Source organism: Polypterus senegalus, chromosome 1, assembly GCF_016835505.1.
Source record: "Polypterus senegalus isolate Bchr_013 chromosome 1, ASM1683550v1, whole genome shotgun sequence".
NCBI classification, from domain to species: domain Eukaryota; kingdom Metazoa; phylum Chordata; class Cladistia; order Polypteriformes; family Polypteridae; genus Polypterus; species Polypterus senegalus.
In genome coordinates this window covers 142666377-142692154 of record NC_053154.1, presented here as the reverse complement: position 1 = coordinate 142692154, position 25778 = coordinate 142666377, and the positions used below count along the sequence as shown (strand labels likewise).

Genomic DNA, 25778 nt, shown 5'->3' with positions numbered 1-25778 from the left:
TGCGTAATGGTCATAACTGGAAGCTATTTTTCTCCATATACTGTAATGGAGTTGAGCTGGATGACCGTGGGGGACGGAGTTTGCGGTGACGTCATCACGCCTCCCACGTAATCACGTGAACTGATTATCAACGCAGTACATAGAAAACCAGGAAGAGTTCAAAAAAGCGCTGAAGAAAACATGCATTATATAATTGAGAAGGCAGCGAAACAATAAAAAGTGAGCGACTGACATATACAACCATATTAATGAGTGCTGCTACTTCAGAAACAAAGCACGGTGTAAACCTAAAGTTTAAATTAAGTTCATAGACAGGCTGCCGCTGGTGTTTGTAATTTAGTGCCTGCCCAAATAAGGCCGTCCGTCAGCGGCAATCCAATAGAAACACTGCCACTAAATATTAACGGGTGAAGGACTGTGCTTATGCAGAGGAAGATGAGATGGTCAGGGTGGTGTTTGGCACAAACTCAGCGAAACTGCGAGAGAAACTTTTAAGTGCCGGGTCTTAGCTAACATTAAATACAGCCATGGACATCGCATGAGATGCACCAGCACAGCTGGGAACCTTCAATGCATGTACACCAAGCGGCTCACTTGAACTGACGCAGTGCACAGACAAAAAGCAACAGTTCCAAAGAGCGCTGAACAAAAACCGAATTACACAATTGAGAAGGCAGCAAAAAAATATGAAGCGTTTGATACATACAAGCATATTCATAAGTGCAGCTACTGCGGAAACAAAGCACATGGTGGAAAAAGTCAATGTCCCGCTAAAGGAAGACAGTGTAAAAAAAAACCTGTGCATGCAGTGTGTCACGTCTCAGATAAAGAGGAAGACGAGCTGTTTATTGATGCAGTAAGAAACAAATGCGATGAATGAAACCTGTTATCTTTACACCGATTGACAAACACGGAATGTAACTTGAACACAACACATCCTACAAACACGAACCTGATTGAAAGAAATAATGATAATCAAATCCTTGATGACAGAAACACTCATAACACAACATATTGACAATCATGTTACGTTATTTTTAAAATGTTCCCTTTTCTTTTTCATAACTTCTTTAACACACTAATTCTCCGCTGCGAAGCGCGGGTATATATATATATGTATATATATATATACCCCGATCTACATACTCTCAAATAGACAAACCACATACCATGGCGCAATGGTAGAGGCTTCGCCTCTAGCGCCGACGTCCGAGGTTTGATTCCCGAGAAAGGGTGCACTGAGTATGTATGCATGCTTCCTGATTCATTTTACCCTCACATCCCCTTGGTTTGAGACGTATGAAAAAATATGCGGTTAACGCAGAAAGACAGATCACCAATTGAAGCTTTATGAATAATGGATACTTTATTCGCCATCAATGATTGTTTTGGTAAAGCCATATATGTATTAATTAGATGAACGGTAAAAAAGTAAGAGCAAGGAGACGGTGATTTATTGAGGCACGCAGGTGAAACCACAATAGCACACGGGCTCGATGCGTTGGTGCGCGTCAACTCGATCTGAATTGCACGATCACATTCGAAAAAATATATCTTTTCAAGTTCTATTTAGTCGACACAAATATCTTTGGTTGGAATGTAAGGCGAATTTACTCTTCACATTTGTATGGTGAAAAAAAATTTATGCAATGATGCCTACATTTAACTTACATTCCTACCAAAGATATTTCTGTCTACTAAATAAAAATTCCTTCTATTTAAAATTTAAATAGAACTTGAACAGATACGATAGTTCATAATATCCATGCAGACTTGCACGTAAGAGTGGGAGTCATCAGTTTTAACAAACAGCGTATTGCACTGATATGAAATACCCTACCCATTTAATTATTTAGGAATGGATAAATAAATTAAGATTTTGTACAAATAATGTTTTTCATTTCTTCCTTGATGGATTCTGGCACCCCCAGCAACAGTTGCTCGCACCCCAAAGAGTGTATATATATATATTGTAAAAGATGGAGCAGGAGACAGCAAAGAGGTTTGGGGTTCTCCGGCCCCGTATATTGTCGGGATTCCACAATAAAAAAAAAACACAGGTCAAAAGCATAAACAATAAGTTGTTCATAAGCGTGACGCCGAACCGTGGCGTCCGCGCCATTTTATAGGGGAGGAGCCGGAAGTGCAAGAATGCTGGGAAGGACCGTGAGGGAGGACGGGAAGGATGACATTATGGCAAGATGGCGGAGGAAGGGCAGAAGTGCCGTACTGCGGTCAGCCGTCAGCTATGGCGGAGGGAGGTCTTTTTTCCTATGAGGAAGCAGAGGGAGAAAGTTAGTACCCGCCATTCCCTGCCGCGAACACGTTCCCAAGTCGCTCGAATCCGTCATGCGCCTCCTACTCGGCGTCGCGTGACGATGATCCCCTTAGCCCACAACCGTCAGGTCGGGCGGACCTAACCGAGAGGTCGTGAACCCGAGAGAGGGCATCGGCATTGGCCTGAAGGGTGCCTCGCCGATAAGTGACAGCGAACTTATACGGTTGTAGGTCCAGAAACCATCTGGTGACCCGCGGATTTGACTCCTTGTGCAGGGACATCCACTGAAGAGCAGCGTGATCAGTCACCAGAGTGAATTCGCGACCCAACAGGTAGTAACGGAGATGGGTCACTGCCCACTTAATGGCCAAGGCCTCCCTCTCCACTGCCGCGTACCGGGTCTCCCGGTCCATCAGTTTCCGGCTTAGATACATTACGGGGTGCTCGACACCATCGACGCTTTGGCTTAACACGGCGCCCAGGCCTGTGTCCGAAGCGTCGGTCTGGAGAACAAAAGGGAGCCCAAAATCGGGCGACCTCAACACAGGTGCCGACGTTAGGGCCTTCTTTAGGTCACTGAATGCGTGTTCCGCCTTGTTGGTCCACACCACGTACAGGGGAGCACCCTTCTTTGTCAAGTCAGTCAAGGGTGCTGCTCTTTCGGAGAAACGGGGAACAAACCGGCGGTAGTAACCCGCTAACCCCAAGAAAGCCTGCACCTGCCTCTTGGTATTCGGACGGGGCCATTCCAAGATGTCTTTAATTTTAGAGCACTGGGGTCGCACCTGTCCCCGTCCCCGTCCTTTTAGAACAAATCACAGCACAGAAACTGCACTCGTTAAAGTAGTAAATGACTTGCGGGTAAATGCAGACAGAGGCCATTTATCTGTTCTCATCCTCTTAGATCTGAGTGCTGCATTTGACACCATTGATCACAACATTCTTAGAAATCGCCTTAGTCAATGGGTGGGCCTCTCTGGCAGTGTCTTAAATTGGTTTGAATCCTACCTGACAGGGAGAAAATATTTTGTTAGTTGTGGGAATTACAACTCGAAGACACATGATATCCGATATGGTGTTCCACAAGGCTCTATCCTGGGTCCGCTGTTATTCTCAATCTACATGCTTCCGTTAGGTCAGATTATCTCAGGGCACAACGTGAGCTACCACAGCTATGCTGATGACACACAGCTGTACTTATCAATAGCACCTGATGACCCGATTCTATTGATTCACTAACACAATGTCTGACTAGTATCTCAGAATGGATGAATAGTAATTTTCTCAAGTTAAATAAAGAGAAAACTGAAATTTTAGTGATCAGCAATAATGGATACAATGAGGCTATTAGAAATAAACTGGATACATTAGGATTAAAAGTCAAGACGGAGGTAAAAAGCTTAGGGGTGATTGTTGACTGTAATCTGAATTTTAAATCACATATTAATCAGATCATTAGGACAGCATTTTTTCACTTAAGAAACATAAGTAAAGTTAGACCTCTTTTATCACTGAAAGATGCTGAGAAATTAATTCACGCTTTTGTTTTCAGTCGACTAGATTACTGTAGCACTCCTCTCAGGACTACCCAAAAAAGATATAAATCGTTTGCAACTAGTGCAGAATGCAGCTGCTAGAATCCTAACTAGGAAAAGAAAATCAGAACACATCTCTCCAGTTTTGATGTCACTACACTGGTTACCTGTGTCATTCAAATTGACTTTAAAATTCTGCTTATGGTTTATAATGCCTTAAATAATCTCGCCCCATCTTATATATCGGAATGTCTGACACCTTATATTCCAAATCGTAACCTCAGATCCTCAAATGAGTGTCTCCTTAGAATTCCAAGAACAAAACTTAAAAGAAGTGGTGAGGCTGCCTTCTGCTGTTATGCACCTAAAATCTGGAATAGCCTGCCAATAGGAATTCGCCAGGCTGATACAGTAGAGCACTTTAAAACACTGCTGAAAACACATTACTTTAACATGGCCTTTTATAACTTCATTTTAATCGTAATTTAACTTAATCCTGATACTCTGTATGTTCAATTCATCATAACAACTATTCATGGTGGCTCTAAAATCGGTACTGACCCCTACTCTCTTTTCTGTTTCTTTTTCCGGTTTCTTTGTGGTGGTGGCCTGCGCCACCTCCACCTACTCAAAGCTTCATGATGCTCCAACAATGATGGACGGATTAAAAGGAAGAAGTCTACGTGACCATCATCATCATCAAGCCCTAAATCCTAAATCCAAAGAGGACTGTTTCATTTATGTTAGGTAGAATGCCCAGAGGGGACTGGGCGGTCTCATGGTCTGGAATCCCTACAGATTTTATTTTTTCTCCAGCCGTCTGGAGTTTTTTTTGTTTTTTCTGTCCCCCCTGGCCATTGAACCTTACTCTTACTCGATGTTAATGTTGATTTATTTTTTTATAATTATGTCTTTCATTTTTCTATTCTTTAATATGTAAAGCACTTTGAGCTACTGTTTGTATGAAAATGTGCTATATAAATAAATGTTGTTGTTGTTGTTGTTGTTGTCCCACTAGATAGCCTAAATATTTGGCCTCCTTTAAGCCAAAAAAACATTTCCGTGGGTTGATGCGGAGGCCGGCTCCACCCAGTGTTCTGAGGACAGCCGATACCTGCAATAGATGTTCCTCCCAGGTGCCAGGATAGATGACGACGTCATCCAGGTAGGCGGCACTATAGGACTGGTGGGGCTTCAGCACTCTATCTACCAGACGTTGGAAAGTCGCCGGGGCCCCGTGCAGTCCAAATGGGAGTACCTTGTATTGCCAGTGCCCGCTAGGGGTGCTAAAGGCTGTTTTTTCTTTCGCGGATGCTGTTAAGGGAATTTGCCAATACCCTTTAGTCATATCCAGCATAGTCAAATATCGAGCCGTACCCAGCCTCTCAAGGAGGTCATCAATGCGGGGCATAGGATAGGCATCGAACTTGGAGACTTGGTTCAGACGTCTAAAGTCATTGCAAAATCTCCAGGAGCCGTCGGGCTTGGACACGAGGACGATAGGACTGGACCAGGGGCTATGACTTTCCTCTATTATGTCCATGTCCAACATTCGTTGTATCTCTAGTTCTACCTCCGTGCGTTTTGCCTCCGGGAGTGTATAGGGCCTCTCCCGGACGATCACCCCGGGGTCCATGACAATGTCATGGGCAATCAACGAGGTCCGGCCAGGTGACTCGCTCACTACTTCGGGGATGGCGCGGAGTGTTTGTGTTAACTCCTGCCGCTGCCTGGGGGTTAGCTCTTCACCGAGGTTAAGGGCAGTTACGCTCGTAAAAAGGGAGAGTGACCTATGGGAGCTCCTCCCTTTCTTTCCAAGGTTTCCACAAGTTGATATGATAGATCCTCTCACTCGGTCGACGATTGGATTGTTTTACCAGATAATCGACGAGGCCCTTTCTCTCCTTAACCTCGTAAGGTCCTTGCCAGTGAGCGAGCAATTTAGAGTGGGAGGTTGGAACGAGCACCACCGGGCCTGCGCTGCTTGCGCACGAGTCACGTGATCTTTGAGGATTGGCCTGATTTTTGTGAGCCGGTCACGCAGTAACGCTACGTACTCCAATATGTTGGAGGAAGGAAGGGGCTCCGCCTCCCAGCCCTCTTTTAGGATGTCTAAAATTCCTCGGGGTTGACGTCCATATAAAAGTTCAAATGGGGAGAAGCCTGTGGAGGCCTGAGGTACCTCCCGATAAGCAAACAGCACGAGCGGTAGAAGCTGGTCCCAGTTCCTACCGTCCGCGCTGACTACCTTGCGAAGCATCTGCTTAAGCGTCTGATTAAAGTGCTCGACCAGCCCGTCAGTTTGAGGGTGATAGACAGACGCTTTCAGGTGCTTTATTCTCAGTAATCTGGCCACTTCCCTGAACGTATCCGAGGTGAAGGGTGTACCCTGGTCCGTAAGGACTTCCTTGGGTATACTCACTCTAGAAAATACATTAACTAACTCCCGTGCGATGGTTTTAGTATTAGCGGAGCGCAGGGGAACCGCTTGTGGGTAACGGGTGGCGTAATCCACCATGACTAATATATATATGTAGCCACGGGTAGAGGGTTCCAAGGGTCCTACTAGGTCGACCCCTATTCTGTCAAAAGGGACATCAATGAGGAGAATAGGGACAAGAGGAGCGGTCCCTCCTAGGAATCTGGCGAATCTGACAGTCCGGACAGGACTGGCAGAAACGCCGGACCTCCTCATTAATCCCAGGCCAGTAAAACCGGAGTTTAATCCTCTCCAGAGTTTTCTTGGCGCCGAGATGGGCGCCTAGGAGGCGGGCGTGAGCTAGCTCGCATACCTCCCGCCGGAAGGTATGCGGCACTAGCAACAACTTCCGCACCTCGCCCTCGTGGGTCGCCACCCGATACACCAGATCATTCTCGAGGACAAAGAAGGGTTCGCGTGGTGAGGAACCGTCGGCCTGTGAGCTGTTAGGCAAAACCACGGCATTCCGGGCAGCCCGCAGGGAATCGTCATTCCACTGCTCCCTCTTGAATGATGCCGGCGTGGACCGAAACTGGTGATCCAAACTATCGAGGAGGGTCTTGTGTTCGGGGCACCGGGAGTGTTCCCTGGCTCGTCCCTTCCCAGGGGGAGTCGTCCGGGTCAGTGCCCGTCGCAGAGGAAACATTGCCCGAAGTGCCAACACCATTAGGGCGTGCCCCAGAGCACGGCGTGGAGACCGCGGGAGGGGCGCCTTGCCCCCTCATTACTAGATCCAGCGAGGCCCCGGGAGTGGTAAGTGTTTTACCGCATGTTCTTTTTGACCAGTCATGTCCCAATATCACCGGATAGGGGGGTTCGGGCAACACAGCGACCGTCATTTTGACTGGGTCCCCCTTCCAGGTAATATAACATTGTGCGGAACGATAAGACTTGGTCCCTCCATGCAGGCAAGTGACCTGCAAATGCCAAGTCAGCCATTGTCGCGGCAACACATAACGGCGAGCAACAATGGTTATGTTGCTGCCGGAGTCAAACAAAGCCATCACCATGTGCCCATTCAATAAAACCACTCCCGTGTTTCGGAGTCGCCAAGGGTGCGGCGGGGTACAGTACCTTTCGGTGAACGCCAAGGTGCAGTCCATCGGCTCTGCGGAGATGTTTAAAGGGCAGGCTGGCAGCAGGTGGCCGGGCTCACCGCACTTGTAACAGCGCGGCGGGCCCGGTTTGTCTTTAGGTCTGGGTGGCGCTTCCGCAGCGTGTCGAGTAGGCTCGGTGTTGGCTGCCCGTCCCTGTCGGTTCCCACGGGCGGACCGTTCTGCCTCCCCAAGTTGGAGGACCGCGAGCTGTCGCTCAAGAACTTCCAGGAGACCTGGCATATCTTTATAGGGTTGGCGCCGGACCTGCTGGGCGAGGGAATTGGGCATAGCGTTCATCAGGCCCTCACAGGCCACCTGCTCCACGACTCTCCGAGCCTGGGGTCCCTCCGGCCGTAGCCAGCACCCCATTTTGCCCCAGAACTCGAACGCCTGGGCACGGGCAGGCTTTTCCGGGGAGAACTGCCAATTCTGCCATTCTACCGCCTGCTGACCCGGCGTTATGCCGTAGCGGGCCAAGATCTCTGGCTTCAAGAGGTCGTAGTCCGCGGCCTCTTCCTCCGGAGGTCATAGTAGGCCGCTGGTCCCTTGAGGTAGGGCGCCAGAATGGGCGCCCACTGACCGCTGCCACTCGTTCCGGGTGGCCGTCCTTTCAAATATCCCGAGGTAGGATTCTATATCGTCTGCCTCGGTCAAAGTTACCAGTGGAGGAGGCTTTGCTTTGGCCGGCTCTTGCCTGTTGCGTTGCGCCTCGGCCAGCCTGGCCTTCGTGGCCTCTAACTCCCGGGTGGTGTTGGCTTGCGCCTGCTGCAGGGCCTGGAGTTGGGCATTCATGGTCTGCAGCACGGTATTGAGGTCCTGTCCCTCCGTCATCTCGAGGACTCTTGTATCCTGCCGGCTACGCCAATGTAAAAGATGGAGCAGGAGACAGCAAAGAGGTTTGGGGTTCTCCGGCTCCGTATATTGTCGGGATTCCACAATCAAAAAAAACACAGGTCAAAATCATAAACAATAAGTTGTTCATAAGCGTGCGCCGAACCGTGGAGTCCGCGGCCATTTTATAGGGGAGGAGCCGGAAGTGCAAGAATGCTGGGAAGGACCGTGAGGGAGGACGGGAAGGATGATTTTCCTATGAGGAAGCAGAGGGAGAAAGTTAGTCCCCCGCCATTCCCTGCCGGCGAACATGTTCCCAGGTACGCTTGAATCCGTCCGCGGCCTCCTACTCGCGCGTGCGTGACAATATATATATATATATATATATATATATATATATATTGTGAGCCGGAGGGCTGATTGCACCCCAAATAGAGACAAACGCCCCTGGGAAAACCACAAACCCTGAAACACTGACTACCCTCACATTGCCCCTTATCCTTGAACTATAACGCGTAATACAAGCCTCGCGCGGTACTCCGCTGACTTATAAGTCTTGCGCAGCGCCTGTCAGTTTTGGAATTGATTGTTTGCTTTTATTTCTCTCTCTGCTCCTAGCGGAACTGTCATCTCTGACTTGTCATGGAGCACGTTTAAGCTCATGTGTTTGCAGTGTTTGAATAAAAATCCTTCTTGTTTCTACGACCTCCTGTGTCTCTGTGCAAATCTGTGACCCAAGCGTGACAAGTGGTACCAGAAGTGGCTGCATAGATGGATGTCGTCGAAGACTTATTTCAGATGTCTAAAACTTATGCACTTAAAGACTGGAAACTAAACATGGATGACCCAATCCGTGCGCAAATTCAAGATTTGATACATAAAGTACACTGTTGGTTTGAAGGAGACGTGATGGAAACAGTTGTCATGAATATATTACTGGCCGGCATACCTGCAGTTCTTTGAGATGAATTTCTGGCCAAGGTTTGTTGCTCAACTATTACATATCCTTCACATGGAAAAGATGGCTTGTTGATCCCGGTGAAATTGGGGGGCAGAGAAATCTCAGCATTGTTAGACTCGGGAAGTGACCTTTGTATTGTGAAACGAGAGTGTATTAATGAACAATGCCTTAGAAACTGTGAGACTGTAAAAATACGCTGTGTACATGGTGATGTTAAAAATTATCAGACTTTACTTCTTCCTTTAACTTATAGGGGTCGCCACTTTAAGGTTTGGTCTGCCGTTTCAGACTCGTGCCCTTGGCCATTACTCATAGGACGGAGAAATGCCCTTTTTCCGAAACTGATTAATAAATGTAAGGGACCAGTAGTCCAGTCCACTAATTAACTTAGTGGGGGGGTGAGAAGAAGAAGAAAACCAAGACGAAGAACTGGTAGCGGGCGGGGAAAATCTAGAGCCCAACTTAGATATTGAACCCAATCTCTCCAGCGAGACGGAGGAGGTCACCCCCGACAATCTTCCAGAATGGGCTGGTCCTTCTACATCTTCCCAGATTGCAAACGCCTCCGAACACAAACCGGCGTTGACGAACAATCAGATTTTGTGCGTTTGCAGCATACTGATAGCTCATTAGAATATGCATTTAAACAGGCTCGCCCTGCTAATGACTCTTATTACCAAGAGCGTAATTCCGGGGGTGTGAAAACCCCACACTTTATAGAAAAGGACGGTTGTCTTTTCAGAGTGATCTCAGATCATTTGGAGGGGGAATTTATTGAACAACTGGTGGTTCCTAAAGCACATAGGGAAACTGTTTTGCATCTGGCACATTCACACATCTTGGGGGGGCACCTTGGTGCCGACAAAACTAGAGACCGGTTATCAAAACGATTTTATTGGCTTAATATGGGAAAAGATGTTGAACGATTTTGTACTTCATGTCCAGACTGCCAGATCGTCTCTGCTTATAAGCCTCCTCGGGCTCCCCTTTGTCCTATGCCCATATTGGAAGTTCCCTTTCAGCGTGTGGGATTAGATATTGTGGGACCATTACCTAAGACTAAGGATGGGTACCAATATTTGCTGGTGTTGGTTGATTATGCGACACGATATCCAGAAATGATTGCGCTGAAAAGGGCCACCTCTTCACTGTAGCCAAAGCACTATGTGAAACTTTTACTCGTATTGGTATCCCTAGAGAAATCTTAACTGATCAGGCACATCTTTCACTTCTCGCGTGATGAAACAATTGTGTGACAGCTTTGCTATTAAGAAATTGAGTACTACTGTTTACCATCCTCAAGCGAATGGTTTAACCGAGCGATTTAACAAAACATTGAAACAGATGATCAGGCGAGTTGCTCATAATGATCCCACAACATGGAACACTGTCCTACCTTTTGTTTTGTACGCGGTGCGAGAATCACCACAGGCGTCCACTGGCTTGAGTCCCTTCGAGTTGTTATTTGGCAGGCATCAGCGAGGCATCCTGGATGTGGTATGTGAGGAATAGATAGGAAACGAGAGAGCAGCTAAGGTCCAAGCTTTGCAGATCGACTAATTTCGTTGCAAGACAGAATTTCTATGCTTTCCTCTATTGCTGTGGAACACCAACAACGAGAACAGGAAACTCAGAAGCGTCTTTACGATAGGCAGCAAGCTCCGTGAGTTCAAACCTGGCGATCGTGTTTTGGTACTGGTTCCCTCGGATCCACACAAATTCTTAGCTAAATGGCAGGGCCCCCCATTATTGAGGAGCGTATGAGTCCGGTAAATTACAAGGTTAGAATACCAGGCGGCGCAAACCATTCCAGATTTTACACATTAACCTCTTGAAGGAATGGCACGACCGACAAGAGGTTAACACTTCCTTGGCTGCTGTTTCTCAGACCGATGTTACCATTGGTAACGATCTTACTGACACGCAAAAGACAGAACTGTTATCTTTGATAGAACGGAACACTGATGTCTTTTCAGATTTACCAGGCAAGACTAACATTACAAAACATAAAATTACCACTGAACCTGATGTTACGTACAGATGCGGCCGTTCGGATACCGAAGCGCGAAATATTGTGCGAAGAGGTAAAAAGATGCTGACACTGGGTGTAATTCGTGAAAGTAAAGTGACTGGTGCAGCCCAGTCGTATTAGTCCCAAAGCAAGACGGTTCGGTTCGGTTCTGTATCGATTTCAGGCGCTTGAATAAGGTCTCTAAATTGATGCTTATCCCATGCCCGTGTCGATGAACTGTTGGAAAAACTGGGTCAGGCGAGCTATATCTCCACGCTAGATCTCACGAAAGGCTATTGGCAGGTGCCTTTAGAGGCTAGCAGTTGTGAGAAAACGGCATTTGCGACTCCTGACGGACTCTATGAATTTACAAGACTCCGTTTGGTCTTCACGGGCACCTCTAACTTTTCAGCGTATGATGGATCAGATCCTACGTCCTCATTCTGAATATTGGGGCATACCTTGGCGATGTCGTGATTTTTAGCAATGATTGGAAAACACACTTAGAGCGGCTTCAAGCCGTTCTTGAAAGCTTGAGACAGGCTGGCCTTACTGCTAACCCTAAGAAATGTAAACTAGGCATGTCCGAGACTCATTACTTAGGCTATTCTATGGGCAAGGGTTTACTTAGGCCACAATTAAGGAAAATAGAAGAAATGCTTGCTTATCCGAGACCTGGACACAGAAACAAGTACGCGCTTTCTGGGACTCGCTGGTTACTACAGAAAATTCATTCCAAATTTTGCACATAGAGCTGCTCCTCTTACAGAACTTACTAGAGGCAGAAAAACCGACCTATCTTGTGGACAGAAAATTGCGAACGTTCTTTCAACGATTTAAAAAAAGCATTGTCTTCTTACCCGGTTCACAAAAGATTTTATCTTGCAAACAGACACAAGTGCATTTGGTGTGGCAGTCCTGTCACAAATTTTTGATGGAGAAGAACATCCAATCACATATTTGAGTAGGAAATTACTTCCTAGGGAACGTAATTATTCTACAATTGAGAAAGAATGCTTGGCAATTAGGTGGGCTGTGGAAGTGCTTCACTATTACTTGTGGGGATGAAACTTCACTTTGGTAACTGATCATGCTCCACTTCAGTGGTTGTACCGACAGAAAGATACAAACTCTCGTCTAATGAGATGGTTTCTGGGTTTACAACCTTACAGTTTCACAGTAAAGCACCGACCAGGTTCTGAACACGTCAACGCAGACGTATTATCACGACTACATGAACATGGTACAGAGAGTCGCTTGATTCACAGGAATGTGAATAAAGCTGAGGGGGAGGGTGTGAGCCGGAGGGCTGATCGCACCCCAAATAGAGACAAACGCCCCTGGGAAAACCACAAACCCTGAAACACTGACTACCCTCACATTGCTCCTTATCCTTGCACTATAACGCGTAATACAAGCCTCGCGCGGTACTCCGCCAACTTATAAGCCTTGCGCAGTGCCTGTCAGTTTTGGAATTGATTGTTTGCTTTTATCTCTCTCTGCTCCTAGCAGAACTGTCATCTCTGACTTGTCATGGAGCACGTTTAAGCTCATGTGTTTGCAGTGTTTGAATAAAAATCCTTCTTGTTTCTACGACCTCCTGTGTCTCTGTGCAAATCTGTGACCCAAGCGTGACAAGATATATACTGTATATATATATGTGTGTGTATATATATATGTGTGTGTGTGTGTATGTATATGTATGTGTGTATATGTAGATATGTATATATATATATATGTATATATATGTGGATGTATGTGTATATATGTATATATATGTATGTATATATGTGTGTGTGTGTGTGTGTATATATGTGTATATGTATATATGTATGGATATGTATGTATATATGTTTATATGTGTGTGTGTGTATGACAGCAACACTCATCACTCACAACAGTGACAAAACAATTACATTGACAATCATGTTACGTTATTTTCAAAATGTTTCCTTTTCTTTTTCATTACTTCTTTAACACACTATTTCTCCTCTGCGAAGCGCGGGTACTTTGCTAGTATATGTATATATATACAGGTATGCCTCAATAAGTCATCCTCCCCTCGCTCTTACTTTTTTACCGTTCATCTAATGAATACACTGAGTATGGCTTTACCAAAACAATCATTGATGGCGAATAAAGTATCCATTATTCGAGTATGTAGATCAGGATATATATATACATATATATATACCCGCGTATCGCGGAGAAGTAGTGTGTTAAAAAGCTAGAAAAGAAAAGGGAACATTTTAAAAATAACGTAACATGACTGTCAATATACAGTAATTGTTTTGTGATTTTACTGAGTGTTGGTGTCATCAAGGATTTGATTATCATTATTTCTTTCAATCAGGTTCGTATTTGTAGGATGTGTTGTGTTCAAGTTACATTCCGTGTTTGTCAATCGTTGAAAAGATGTTTCTTTCATTGATTCATTTCTTACTACATCAATAAACAGCTCGTCTTCTTCTTTATCTGAGACCTGACACACTGCATGCACGGGTTTTTTTACACTGTCTTCCTTTAGCGGGACATTGACTTTTTCCAACGTGTGCTTTGTTTCCGCAGTAGCTGGATTTATGAATATGCTTGTATGTATTAGACGCTTCATATTTTTGCTGCCTTTTCAATTGTGTAATTGGTTTTGTTCAGCTCTTTGGAACTGTTGCTTTTTACCAGTGCACTGCGTCAGTTCACGTGAGCCGCTCGGTGTACATGCATCGAAGGTTCCCAGCTGTGCTGGTGCCATCTCGTGCTATGTCCATGGCTGTATTTAATGTTACCTTAGTCCTGGCATTTCTCTCGCAGTTTCGCCGAGTTTGTGTCAAACACTACCCTGACCATCTCATCTTCCTCTCCATAAACACAGTTCTTCACCCGTGAATATTTAGTGGGAGTTTGCTATTGGATTGCCGCTGACGGACGGCCTTATATGGGCAGGCACTAAATTACAAACGCCAGCGGCAGCCTGTCTATGAACTTAATTTAAAGTGTAGGTTTACATCGTGCTTTGTTTCCGAAGTAGCAGAACTCATGAATATGGTTGTATATGTCACTTTCGCTTCGCTTCTAATTGTTTCGCTGCCTTCTCAATTATATAATGCATGTTTTCTTCAGCGCTTTTTGGAGGTCTTCCTGGTTTTTTATGTACTGTGTGATTACGTGGGAGGCGTGATGATGTCACACGAAACTCCGCCCCCACGGCGTTCAAGCTCATTTCCATTACAGTAAATGGAGAAAAACAGCTTCCAGTTATGACCATTACGCGTAGAATTTCGATATAAAACCTGCCCAACTTTTGTAAGGAAGCTGTAAGGAATGAACCTGCCAAATTTCAGCCTTCCACCCACACGGGAAGTTGGAGAATTAGTGATGAGTGAGTGAGTGAGTGAGTGAGTGAGTGAGGGCTTTGCCTTTTATTAGTATAGATATATATATATATACATTAGGGGGCTTTGCCCTGTGCTCGCTTTGCTCACCAACCCCCGTGTGTTTGGTTTTCCAGATACACACTTTTAAGATTTTTTTTTTTTGAATTGTTGCTATTTCATTAGTTTCACTTTTATTTATGAACTTCTGTAAAAACAATATTTGGAATCTTTTGAGTCCCAATATGCTGAATCTTTTAAATGAGGTCAGTGAGACATGTGTTAAATGACTTTGCACCATAATTCAGGATAGGCTTCTCTGTTTGAAATTTCAGCACAGACAAAGCAATCTACATCATCAGCAGTTAATAATTTTTTTTGCAAAGTAACCAATAAATGCATGTGAGGTAAACCATGTTTTTGAAATTCTCTGACTTAAACTTCAAAGCCTTACAATATTTACATACTTGTCACCTGTGTCCATATACAGTATTCGATCTCTATTCGCCTTTTCATTATTTCTCCGATTAATAATTTCTCTTTTTTTTGCACTAATGCGATGTTTACTTTCTTTTTTTGACACTGCCTTTTTTCTGCTTTCATATTCTGTATCTTGCTCTGCATGTGTTTGGCCTCCTTGCTTTTTAACCTATTTATAATGTTTTACTTTGTTTTCTACTCTCTTTTATTTCTGACCTCGCTTTGCCCTGCTTTTTATTCAATGACAGCTTGACTATGGTGATTATTTTCCCTTTTTCGAGTAATAGTTTTTGTTTGTTTGCGCTACTGCAATCTTTACTTTTTTTATACTTTCTAATTTTCCTACTTTCATTTTCTTTAACTTTCTCCACATGTGTATTGCGCCAATGGTTTTTTTTTTAGCCTTTCGAATTCCACTGCTTTCATTATCTCTAACCTGCTCTGCATGTGTATAGCACCAACGTTTCTGAACATCTTTATGAAATTCTACTTTGTCTTTTACTCTTTCTTTTAATTCTGAGCCCGATTGGATGTGCTTTGTTTCAATTCCATTTGTTCCGGGCTGATAATTGCTTTCCTTATTTTCTGAATTTGCACCTAGATTATTTTTTCTTTTTTGCTCTTTTTTCTCTCCAACACTTTTGAGTCTCTTTTCTCCATGCTGCTTTCTTCTTCGCTTAGTCGTCAACATTTCATTTATAATGTATTGTCCTTATGCGCTTTATATGCGCTGAGACCCTGGATCTTTTTCACAACTGAGTGTTTTGCTGCCTTATTTAATATTTATTGTAAGTAAGGCGTGTCTTGCAAGAATCTCATGTTCTACGTCTTCGCAAGACGGTCCTGGGTCAATCTCTTAGCACAATGTCTCATGTTTAAGGTCCCTGCGAGACACTCCGTGGCCATTGTCTTTTGTCGAATTTTTGTGGCAGTCCCTTATTGCTTTGACGTGATTGGTACTTGGTAAGTATCCTAGGATTAAAGTGTCAGCTAAGTAAGTAAATAAAAATATTAATAATAATAGTAATATAATGACTTGAAAATCACTAAAATTGGGTTTTCATGCCATTGTAAACAGCCCTAGTATTGTAGGTGCAGTGGATAGAACATTCATTTCCATTCATGCTCCCATATTTTTTAGCCCAATCCTTACTTCTCAAAAAGGGTTCATGGTGCTAAATATCCAGGTGATATGTAAGCAGCCATCAGAGATTTTTTACATCATGTCTTCCATGATCTTAACGTGAAGATCACATCTCATATCCCTAGTGTTTCTCTCCAGTATTTTTTTATAATATATATATATATGTATGGATTGACAACTACAAGCAATTTCAATCATGTTTACATATCTTTTTAGTTAAGGTGTAATATTTTTATATGTCAATTAAACAGCTTTGGTTATATCCAAGATATATGAACATTTTATATCAAAAAAGAGCAAAATAATTAAATGTAAAGTAAAATTTTTAAAGCAAGACATTTGAAGCAAACTTACCTGATTATAGAATACTTCAAGTATCAAAGCCAAACTGGGCTGATCAACCATGACTTCAGCTATCATTTTATTAAGAGACTTACTGAAATCTCTTAATTCGCGCAACATAATTTCTTGCTCTTCTGGGATTTCCCCTTCACTTTGTCTTGAAGAATTAATTTCCTTATGCAGTTTTACACACTGTTGTAAATGGAAAGATTTTACATGGTTAAGTATAATAAAACAAATAGATAGACTTGGAAGCTCAAGATTCTATGTTTTAACCATATCTCTGAGTCATGGTGACATTCTTTTTCTATGACATTGGAAAAATAATAGCTTTCACTATGTTACTTCAAATACAAAGTTTTTTGAAGAGCACTATATCAAATAGAGATTTCATTATTTATTGCAAAGCATATTTACTTAGAGCCTTAAAGTTTGCTATTGTGAAGTCACTTTTATAGACAAAGTTCTTTATACAAGATTTAAAGACAAGTTATTTTAACATAAATATTTGAATTTACATTCAAGAAAATTTCATACAAGTGTAAAAAGAAGCTTAATACTGCAGTTTCACATATGTTACTCCTATTGACATCCTGTTTTTATTACATTACTAACAGTGTTACCCCAGCTTTGCCCTGGAAATTTTCTACATTGGTGGGTGTCCATTATAGTGCTATTGCCTAATCATATGTGTCAGAAGTACTATGTAATGAAGTATTTTCTATAGACCATATCTGTATTTTTTTTGTTTGTTTTTTTTTTTACCAGAGGCTAATATTATAGTCTTTGGTGTTGTTGGTGTGAAAGAGGCAGCAGGAGATATCCGTATTAAAACAGTATATGGTAATGTTTCACAGATGATTTAAAGCTGATTTATTCATAGCTAAAAATCTCCATTATCATCAAAGCCCAAAATTAGTACTGTCTTAGGCTCATTATACAGTGGATTTGAATAAATGCCTACTAACTAAAAAAGTTACTAATTACTGGCTTGGCTCAAATGATTAATTTGCACCTATTTTTTCCTTTTTTTTTCCTTTCAAAAACCACTTAATTTTGACTGATGATTGGAATTACAAACTTAATGACAACATGCAGGAGGACAACATTGTATGCTTTTTCAAAACCACAAGGCTATGCACTGATAAATATGTAGTGTAATTGGTTTATCTCAAATATATTGTGACATGTGACATACCTCTGGTCCACCAAAGCAGTTGACAATGCTGCATGATGTTTTTCCTTTTTTTCAATTGTTCTCGTTTCACCAAGGAGGCCCCCCTCTCCCATTCTTCTAATCTTATATATATATATATATACAGTATATATAAAAAAATCTTGGGTCAAGACGTGATCATCTCGGGGGAGACACTTTGACGTCATGCAAGACTTGATCTTCACGGGTAGACACTTTGACGTCACACCCTAATTACAAACAATTTAAAACAAGTTCACGGACATCTAACCTCGCAGTTGTTGGAATGTTTTTGGCAGATACACTTCATGTGCTCCCAGCTCTTAAAAATGTTCTATCTATCTATCTATCTATCTATCTATCTATCTATCTATCTATCTATCTATCTATCTGTCTGTCTGTCTGTCTGTCTGTCTGTCTGTCTGTCTGTCTGTCTGTCCCTGATGTAAGCCCAAATTTGGCTTCGAGTAATATAATGAAACAATATTTACCACTTCTCAATAGTATTCATTTATAAATTAGGCAATATGAATAAATGCAACTGCCTGAGCTACTCTGATACTATTGTGTAACCGAGTATATGAAATATACACAGTACATGATAGAGTATTTTTCTGTTTTAAAAGTACACATACCTGTTTCTTGGCTCTGTCCAGTTTTTCCTTTTGGTACTCCACTTCTTTATTTAAACTCTGAATCCGACTTTCTATTTCCAATTTGTCTGTAATCAGTGAGGCTTCAGTAATCTTTAGATTCTCAAGCATGTTGTTCATAGACTAGAGTGTCAATACAGAAGAAACAAAATAAACCTGTGCCATTAAACGTGCAGAACAGTTCACAGTGTTTCATTTTAAACACATTTAAGCCAATACTGTACATATTATAGCACAACATGTTAGACATCTAAACAGAAATATTTCAATATCATAACACATAAAACAAATGACTTAACAAGCAAATGCCTGAAATCTGAAATATTCTATTCAACATTGACTCCACAAATTACAGTATATGCCAGTAAAGTAAGAAGTAATTATGGTGAAGAACACAAAGACAAAGATCACATACTTAAATGATTGTATCTTAATGGGCTAACAGTCAACTACGTATTAGCTAAAACTGTAATATGGGATTTTTTTCCTCAGCTTTTTGGTTGTATTTTAAGATACTTCATTCCATGCTCCTAACCTCCTCCTCCTCATTCTCTATTTAGAATTACAACATGTACTCATGACTGACTCACAATGAATGCATAAAGGGATACTGTACGTACAAAGACTAACAAGGTGAAGTGGGTAAAACTCCAGGTTGTGTGTAGTTTGCCTGTTTTTACTCTGTTCTTATAACTTTCCGAAAAGGATGTTAATTTCAACCTGCAGTCAAAGATATGATGTTTGGTAAAATGATGACTCTTAGTTTGGTAACCATAGTATGTTAGCTAATGTACTATTTGACTGGGTGGCATCCCATTCCTGTTATTTGCTATTTCCTGCTGGGTATAATTCAATTACTTGTGACCCTGATGAGGAAATACAAATGGACAAACAGGAGGTTGGATGGATGCTTGAATATAAGTAGGAACAGCTGAAATACTGGAACACAGATACAGTTGAATCATAATAGTTGACATTGTAAATGAACGTCTGGTTTCAATAATTGATTGATTTGATTATTTTGTCGCATATTTTAGACCTACAATCCAGATGTTATATAAACTAAAATATATTTATTATCACATAGTTATATTTAAATTTGTTTGCACTGGGTTACATTTATAATCACCTTTTCCAATTGTCACACCTCCATTACACAATGACTACTACCTTTTTAAATTCCAAGTATTTTAAAATGCACAATATAATTTAAAATATTTATAATTTAACCTGCATCTCTTCTTGGACCTGTTCTTTCTGTTTTGCTTTATCTAGGAATTTCCCTTCAAGTATTTGATTTTTCTCTTCAAGTTTTAATTTTTCTTCATAATCTTCACCTATGCATTTATGAAAAAGGAAACAAAACAGACATTAGAAAAAAGTTGATGAAAACTAGCCATTCAACCCTACAAAGCTTGCCAATCCAATCTACCTAATTCCACTGAAACAACATCACATTGGGTTTTGAATGTTCTTAAAGTCCTGTCCACTACACTACTTAGTAACATATTCATATGTCTATAGTTCTCTGTGTGAATAAAAACTTTCTAATACTTATGCAAAATGTACTCTTTACTAGTTTTAGCTGTGTCTTTTGCATTCTTGTTGAACTCATTTTAAAATAAAAGCACCACTATACTAATACCTTTCATACTTTTAAACATTATAATCATGTCACCTCTTAATTTAAATTTGCATAAACTTAAAAAAGGTTCAGCTCCTTCAATCATTCTTCATACCTCATACCCTGCTGTTCAGAAATCAGCCTAGATGCTCTTCTATGAACTTTGTCCAGTCTTTTTTGTAGCCTAGAGACCAAAACTACATGCAATACTCCAGGTGAGGTCTCAGCAGTGTGTTATAAAGTTAAAATATAACTTCCATTAACTTATACTCTAGAAATTATACTATTTAACCAAAAATTCTGTTAGCCTTCTAGATGTATTGACAATCCACTGCAACTCCTAGGTCCTGCTTATAAGTTTCAGACCTCCCATTTTGTATTCAAATATAATAATTTTTACTTCCTACATGTAATACTTTATAGTTACATTAAATTTCATCTGCTACAAATCTACCCATATGTGTATACTGTAAAAGTCCCTTTGTCATGATTCAATGAATTCCTGATTATCTGCTACTCCATCTAGTGTTGTATCATCTACAAACTTAACCAGGTTCCTGTTTAAATTCCTATCCAGATTACTTGTGTATATAAATATACAGGTGCCGGTCATAAAATTAGAATATCATGGCAAAGTTGATTTATTTCAGTAATTCCATTCAAAAAGTGAAACTTGTATATTAGATTCATTCATTACACACAGACTGATGTATTTCAAATGTTTATTTCTTTTAATTTTGATGATTATAACTGACAACTAATGAAAGTCCCAAATTCAGTATCTCGGAAAATACATAGTCACTTAACTAATGAGAGAGGTATGCGAGGGGAAAGGAGATCTGGTAGAGTCTGCACTAAACCAGCACTATGTGCTCAGTAAGATAAAGGAGCTCATTTTGGATTAATGTAAAACTTCAGGTTGAGAGTCACTTCTGGGTCAGAGACATCAAGTTGTCACCGATTGGAGAAGGGCAATATCACTATATAAGTCGTCTTCTTTGCCCTAGCCATGAACATAACAGTAAATACAGCAGAGGCGGAGTATACAGGTCCATCAAGTCCAACATGTGACATCCCTCCTTTAGAGTCTATATGTATGACCTCACAATCATCACATCCTCTGTATCAGAGAGCAGATGGATACTGCAAGGGCTGGAGACTCTCATCAAGTAGACAAGTATGAGCTCTAAGCCTGCTAAGTCAAGATAATTTGTTTTAAGAGAGGCTGAGTTTCACACAAGTTCCACTTTTCCCTGTACGTCCATCTGGACATCCATCAAGAAGCTGGATACCTGGCTCAGCAAAGCGTACAAGTCTGAGCTGCCTGGAATATTCAAATACTGGGTATACCAATATAGCATCCTGCCTTGGATTCTCTGGCCTTTGCTGGTTTATGATATGCCCATTACATTAGCGGAGACAATGAAGTGGAAAATCAATGGATTTCTCCTTAGGTGGCTTGGCAGCCTAAGCAGTGCAGCTCTGTATGGGAAGAATAACATTCTGCAGCTTCCTTTAAGAGTTTAAGGTCTCCAGTACTTGAGAGGTACTGCAGTATATAGACCCCAATGATCCCAAAGTCTCAGTGGCTGGCATTGAGATCCAGACTGGCAGAAAATGGAGTGCTGCTAGGGAGCTGGAGATGGCATGAGGCACAAGGCTGAGGAAGAGGCAGTGGCAAAAGGAAGATCAGGATTGGGCAACTTTCCAATGCCTAATACAACAAGATCCAGGGCAAGGAGAGATGAGTGCTTGTTCAAAAAGGCGTGAGAATAACAATGGATGTGGAAAGATACAGCACGATGGCAGGCATGAGGCAGCAGAGAGCCTTTTATGATATGAAGGTGTGCAATAGAATGAAGGCTCACTTGGATTTACATCTGGCGAGCAGTCCCAGTGCATTAAATTCTTAAACCAAGCTGTATATGACATCTTATCTAGCCCAGCAAAGACTTTCCTGTCCTCTCTGCTCTGGGACAAGAACACTCAAAAACATCCTGAGCAGCTGTGCAAAGACCCTATGGAAGTGTTGTTACTGGAGGGGAAATGACCAGGGGCCTCATGTATAAATGGTGTGTATGCACAAAAATGTTGAGTATGCCTTTTTCCAAGCTCACTTTGAGATGTATAAAAACTAAACTTAGTGTAAAGCCACGTACATTCTCATGCCAGCCCTACCCTGTGCATACACAAGTTTCCACTCAGTTTTGCAAACTGGCAGCACCCAGTGTCAAAACTATGCTACTGTTCCTGTGTGGTTTCACATTCTTTTTTTAGATTCACATCCCTGACGTGGCTTTATCAAATAGACTGAAATTAACCGCATATTATAAATTTAAGGCATTTGATTGTAATAATCCTGTAACAATATAATAGTCCACGTAATGACTAAACTATTCCAAATACCACAGCTGCTTTAAGGTTGTTACTTTCAGTGCACCACTCGCTGCCTTAGCCCTGCACACTGTCAATTTGAACACCTCCTATTCGGCAGATGCTTCAGAGACTTTCCTGCATGAACCTTGAGGTTCAGAAACAGTTTCATCATAAGAGCTATAAACACACTCAATCAGTCAATCAAGTGCTCCCGGGAGAATTGTTTGTACTTAGAATTACAATTACCTCACTGTAAACTTGCACTACATTGCACAACCTGAGGTATTTTATGAGCCATTTGCATTATCTACACTATGTACATCTATATTGTACTTATGCTTTCATATATATTTTCATTATTTTTTATCACATTATTTTTATTATTATTATTATTTTATCATTTTAGTTTATGAAAGATTTTCATATTGAATCTCATTGTACCATACAATAACAATAAAGGAATTCAATTCAATTCAATAGAAGAGAGCGCGTGTATTTACAGATGATGACAACTAGCTTCAAAGTTGATTTAGATTTCCAAGAACTAACTTCTTGGAGCTCTTAATATCATTTTTAAAATGAAATGTATGTATATAACATTATACAGGTACATTTTTAACTTAATTTAAATAATGTATACTGTTAATAATTAATTGTGTAGGCATGGTGGCGCAGCAGTAGAAATGAGCTGACGCCCTGTCCAGGGATTGGTCCTGCCTCAAACTGTATGCCAGTGGTTCTCAACCTGTGGGGCGGGCCCACCTAGGGGGGTGCGAAGATGTGAAAAAAAGAAAACAAGAATCAAAAATATGAAAAAAAACATGTTGAAACCAAAACAAATTAACTTAAACTACATTCTGATACTAGAACAATAAAAATAGAGTTAGATAAATGTCGATAAAAGTTAAGTAGGTATAATAAAATATGCATCTACATTTCAAAAAAATGTTAGGGGGCGCTATTAAAACTGTTATGAAAACTCGGGTCGCAAATACTTAAAGGTTGAGAAACGCTGGTGTATGCTTGCTGGGACTGGATGGATAGATGGATGGAATAATTAAACATGTACTACAAAGACATTTCAATGTTCCTTAAAAGTTCCGAAGAATCTGCATTTTAAGCTTAGAGATAGTTTTACATTAAAGAACGTATTGTATGGGGAATGGTTATGTGGAGAAAGAAAAGGAAGGACTGGAACTTGGGGTTGGTACTTTTGAAAGAGACAGTACTGCTGCATTAAATTATTTAATTGAGGGTCACGCACGTCCCAACAAGCATCTTGCGTCAGGCAGAAACAATCTATGGATGGGGCGCCAGCTCATCGCTACCACTGTGTCACCGTGCCCCCAGGTTTAATACATGCTTTAATTCATTTCATCATGAAAATGATATCAGCTATACATCTTAGTAATTAAAATGTTCAGTGAGCTGTAATATCATGAATGTATTGTATTCTGTGTCCTGTTGGCATAAGATAAAGCCTGTTTAAGAAGCATGTACTGATTCACACACATAAAGCACGTAGAAGAACACATACAATACAAAGCATTTAACATGCGACTTTAGCTACGATGGGATCTAAGAAACTCTAGTAAATTTAACATTGACTTTAAGATTAAGTTTACAGCATTCAACTTTAATGGCAAAATAATCTATGAGATTAAAGTGGACATTTCAGCCTTTTTTTTGTGTCCTTTTTTTTTTTTTCTCTGTATCCTAATATGGTTCTGTATGACACTCAGATGATGGGCTACTACTCACCTATTAACATTGACTTTGATATATGACCACTTCTTTTTCATTTTGGGCACTGCTCAACATTCTGAACTTGAACTCTGTATCACTCGATCAACTACCTTTTGCTATTTATACCACTGCTTAAGCCAACAAATAGTACTGCTTTCCTTGCCTCCATTTTGCATTCGCTGTAATTCTTTTTACTTTTCGTATGCGAAGTATAGGGAAAGTACTGTAATCATCCAAACGTTCCATTTTGAGATTTTGATGAATTTTTACATTTTAGACCTCCCTGGCTTTCTCATATACGAAGTACAGTAATCCCTCCTCGATCGCGGGGGGTTGCGTTCCAGAACCCCCCGCGATAGATGAAAATCCGCGAAGTAGAAACCATATGTTTGTATAGTTATTTTTATATATTTTAAGCCCTTATAAACTCTCCCACACTGTTAACTTTATTAGAGCCCTCTAGACATGAAATAACACCCTTTAGTCAAAAGTTTAAACTGTGCTCCATGACAAGACAGAGATGGCAGTTCTTTCTCACAATTAAAAGAATGCAAACATATTTTCTTCTCTTCAGGAGCAGAGAATTTCAGAGAGAGAGAGCGCTCGTAAAGAAAAGGAAACAATCAAAAAATCAATACGTGTGCTTTTAAGTTTGCCGCGGCATTTTTTAGAGGAGCATCAGTATCTTCTAAGCAAACAGCCTCTGTGCAAACAGCCCCTCTGCTCACATCTCCTCCGTCAAGCGCAGAGAACATCAGAGAGACAGAGAGAGAGAGCGAGATTAAAGCAAAAAATCAATAAGTGTGCTTTTGGAAGCACCGGGATAAAGCGGCATTTCTTAGAGGTGCATCCGTATTCACTAGGCAAACAGCTTCTGTGCAAACAGCACCTCTGCTCACAGACCCTCCGTCAGGCGCAGAGAATGTCAGAGAGGGTGAGAGAGAGGCAGAGACAAGCAAACAATCAAGCACCGCACGGCAAACATATCTTATAGCATTGAGGAGATTTAGTTAATATGTAATACATGCTCTGATTGGATAGCTTCTAAGCCATCCGCCAATAGCGTCCCTTGTATGAAATCAACTGGGCAAACAAACTGAGGAAGCATGTACCATAAATTAAAAGACCCATTGTTCGAAGAAATCCGCCAACCAGCAAAAAAATCCGTGATATATATTTAGATATGCTTACATTTAAAATCCGCGATAGAGTGAAGCCGCGAAAGTCGAAGCGCGATATAGCAAGGGATTACTGTATAGGGAAAGTATTGGAATCCTCCAGAAATTCTATTTCAACATTTTAAACCTACCTGAGTCCAAAAATACAATTTTTAGAATTATGTCTGTGTGTCTGTCTGTGTGTGTGTAAACACAATAACTTGAGTACATTTTCACTTAGGTCAACCAAATTTTACATACAAGTATTAAGTACAAAACATAGATTTCTATCAACTTTACTTTTATAATAATTGCTCAATATACTATTAATTTAATTTGATTTGTTTTCAATGGTTCTTTAATGTACATAATATAAAAAATATAATCATTGTCTTGCAGTTTACTCCTCAAACATCCATCCCCATATCGGAATATATGAGAAAGTCTAGTGGAGACCACTCCTGATTTTTTCACATGCTTTTGCCATTGTCTTTTAACCAA

General features: G+C 41.3%; 1 protein-coding gene across 1 annotated transcript in view; it reads right to left on the bottom strand.

Annotated features, from left to right (window-relative positions):
• Window positions 1-7999: 7999 nt before the first annotated feature.
• LOC120536527 (coiled-coil domain-containing protein 39-like) overlaps window positions 8000-25778 on the bottom strand; it is a 58296-nt gene continuing 40517 nt past the window's right edge. Inside the window, exons 14-17 of the mRNA XM_039764940.1 lie at window positions 19605-19711; window positions 18357-18497; window positions 16539-16718; window positions 8000-8245 (exon numbers count right to left, since the gene is read on the bottom strand). Of these exons, the coding sequence (XP_039620874.1) occupies window positions 8000-8245; window positions 16539-16718; window positions 18357-18497; window positions 19605-19711 (674 nt within the window). The remainder of the gene's footprint in view (window positions 8246-16538; window positions 16719-18356; window positions 18498-19604; window positions 19712-25778) is intronic.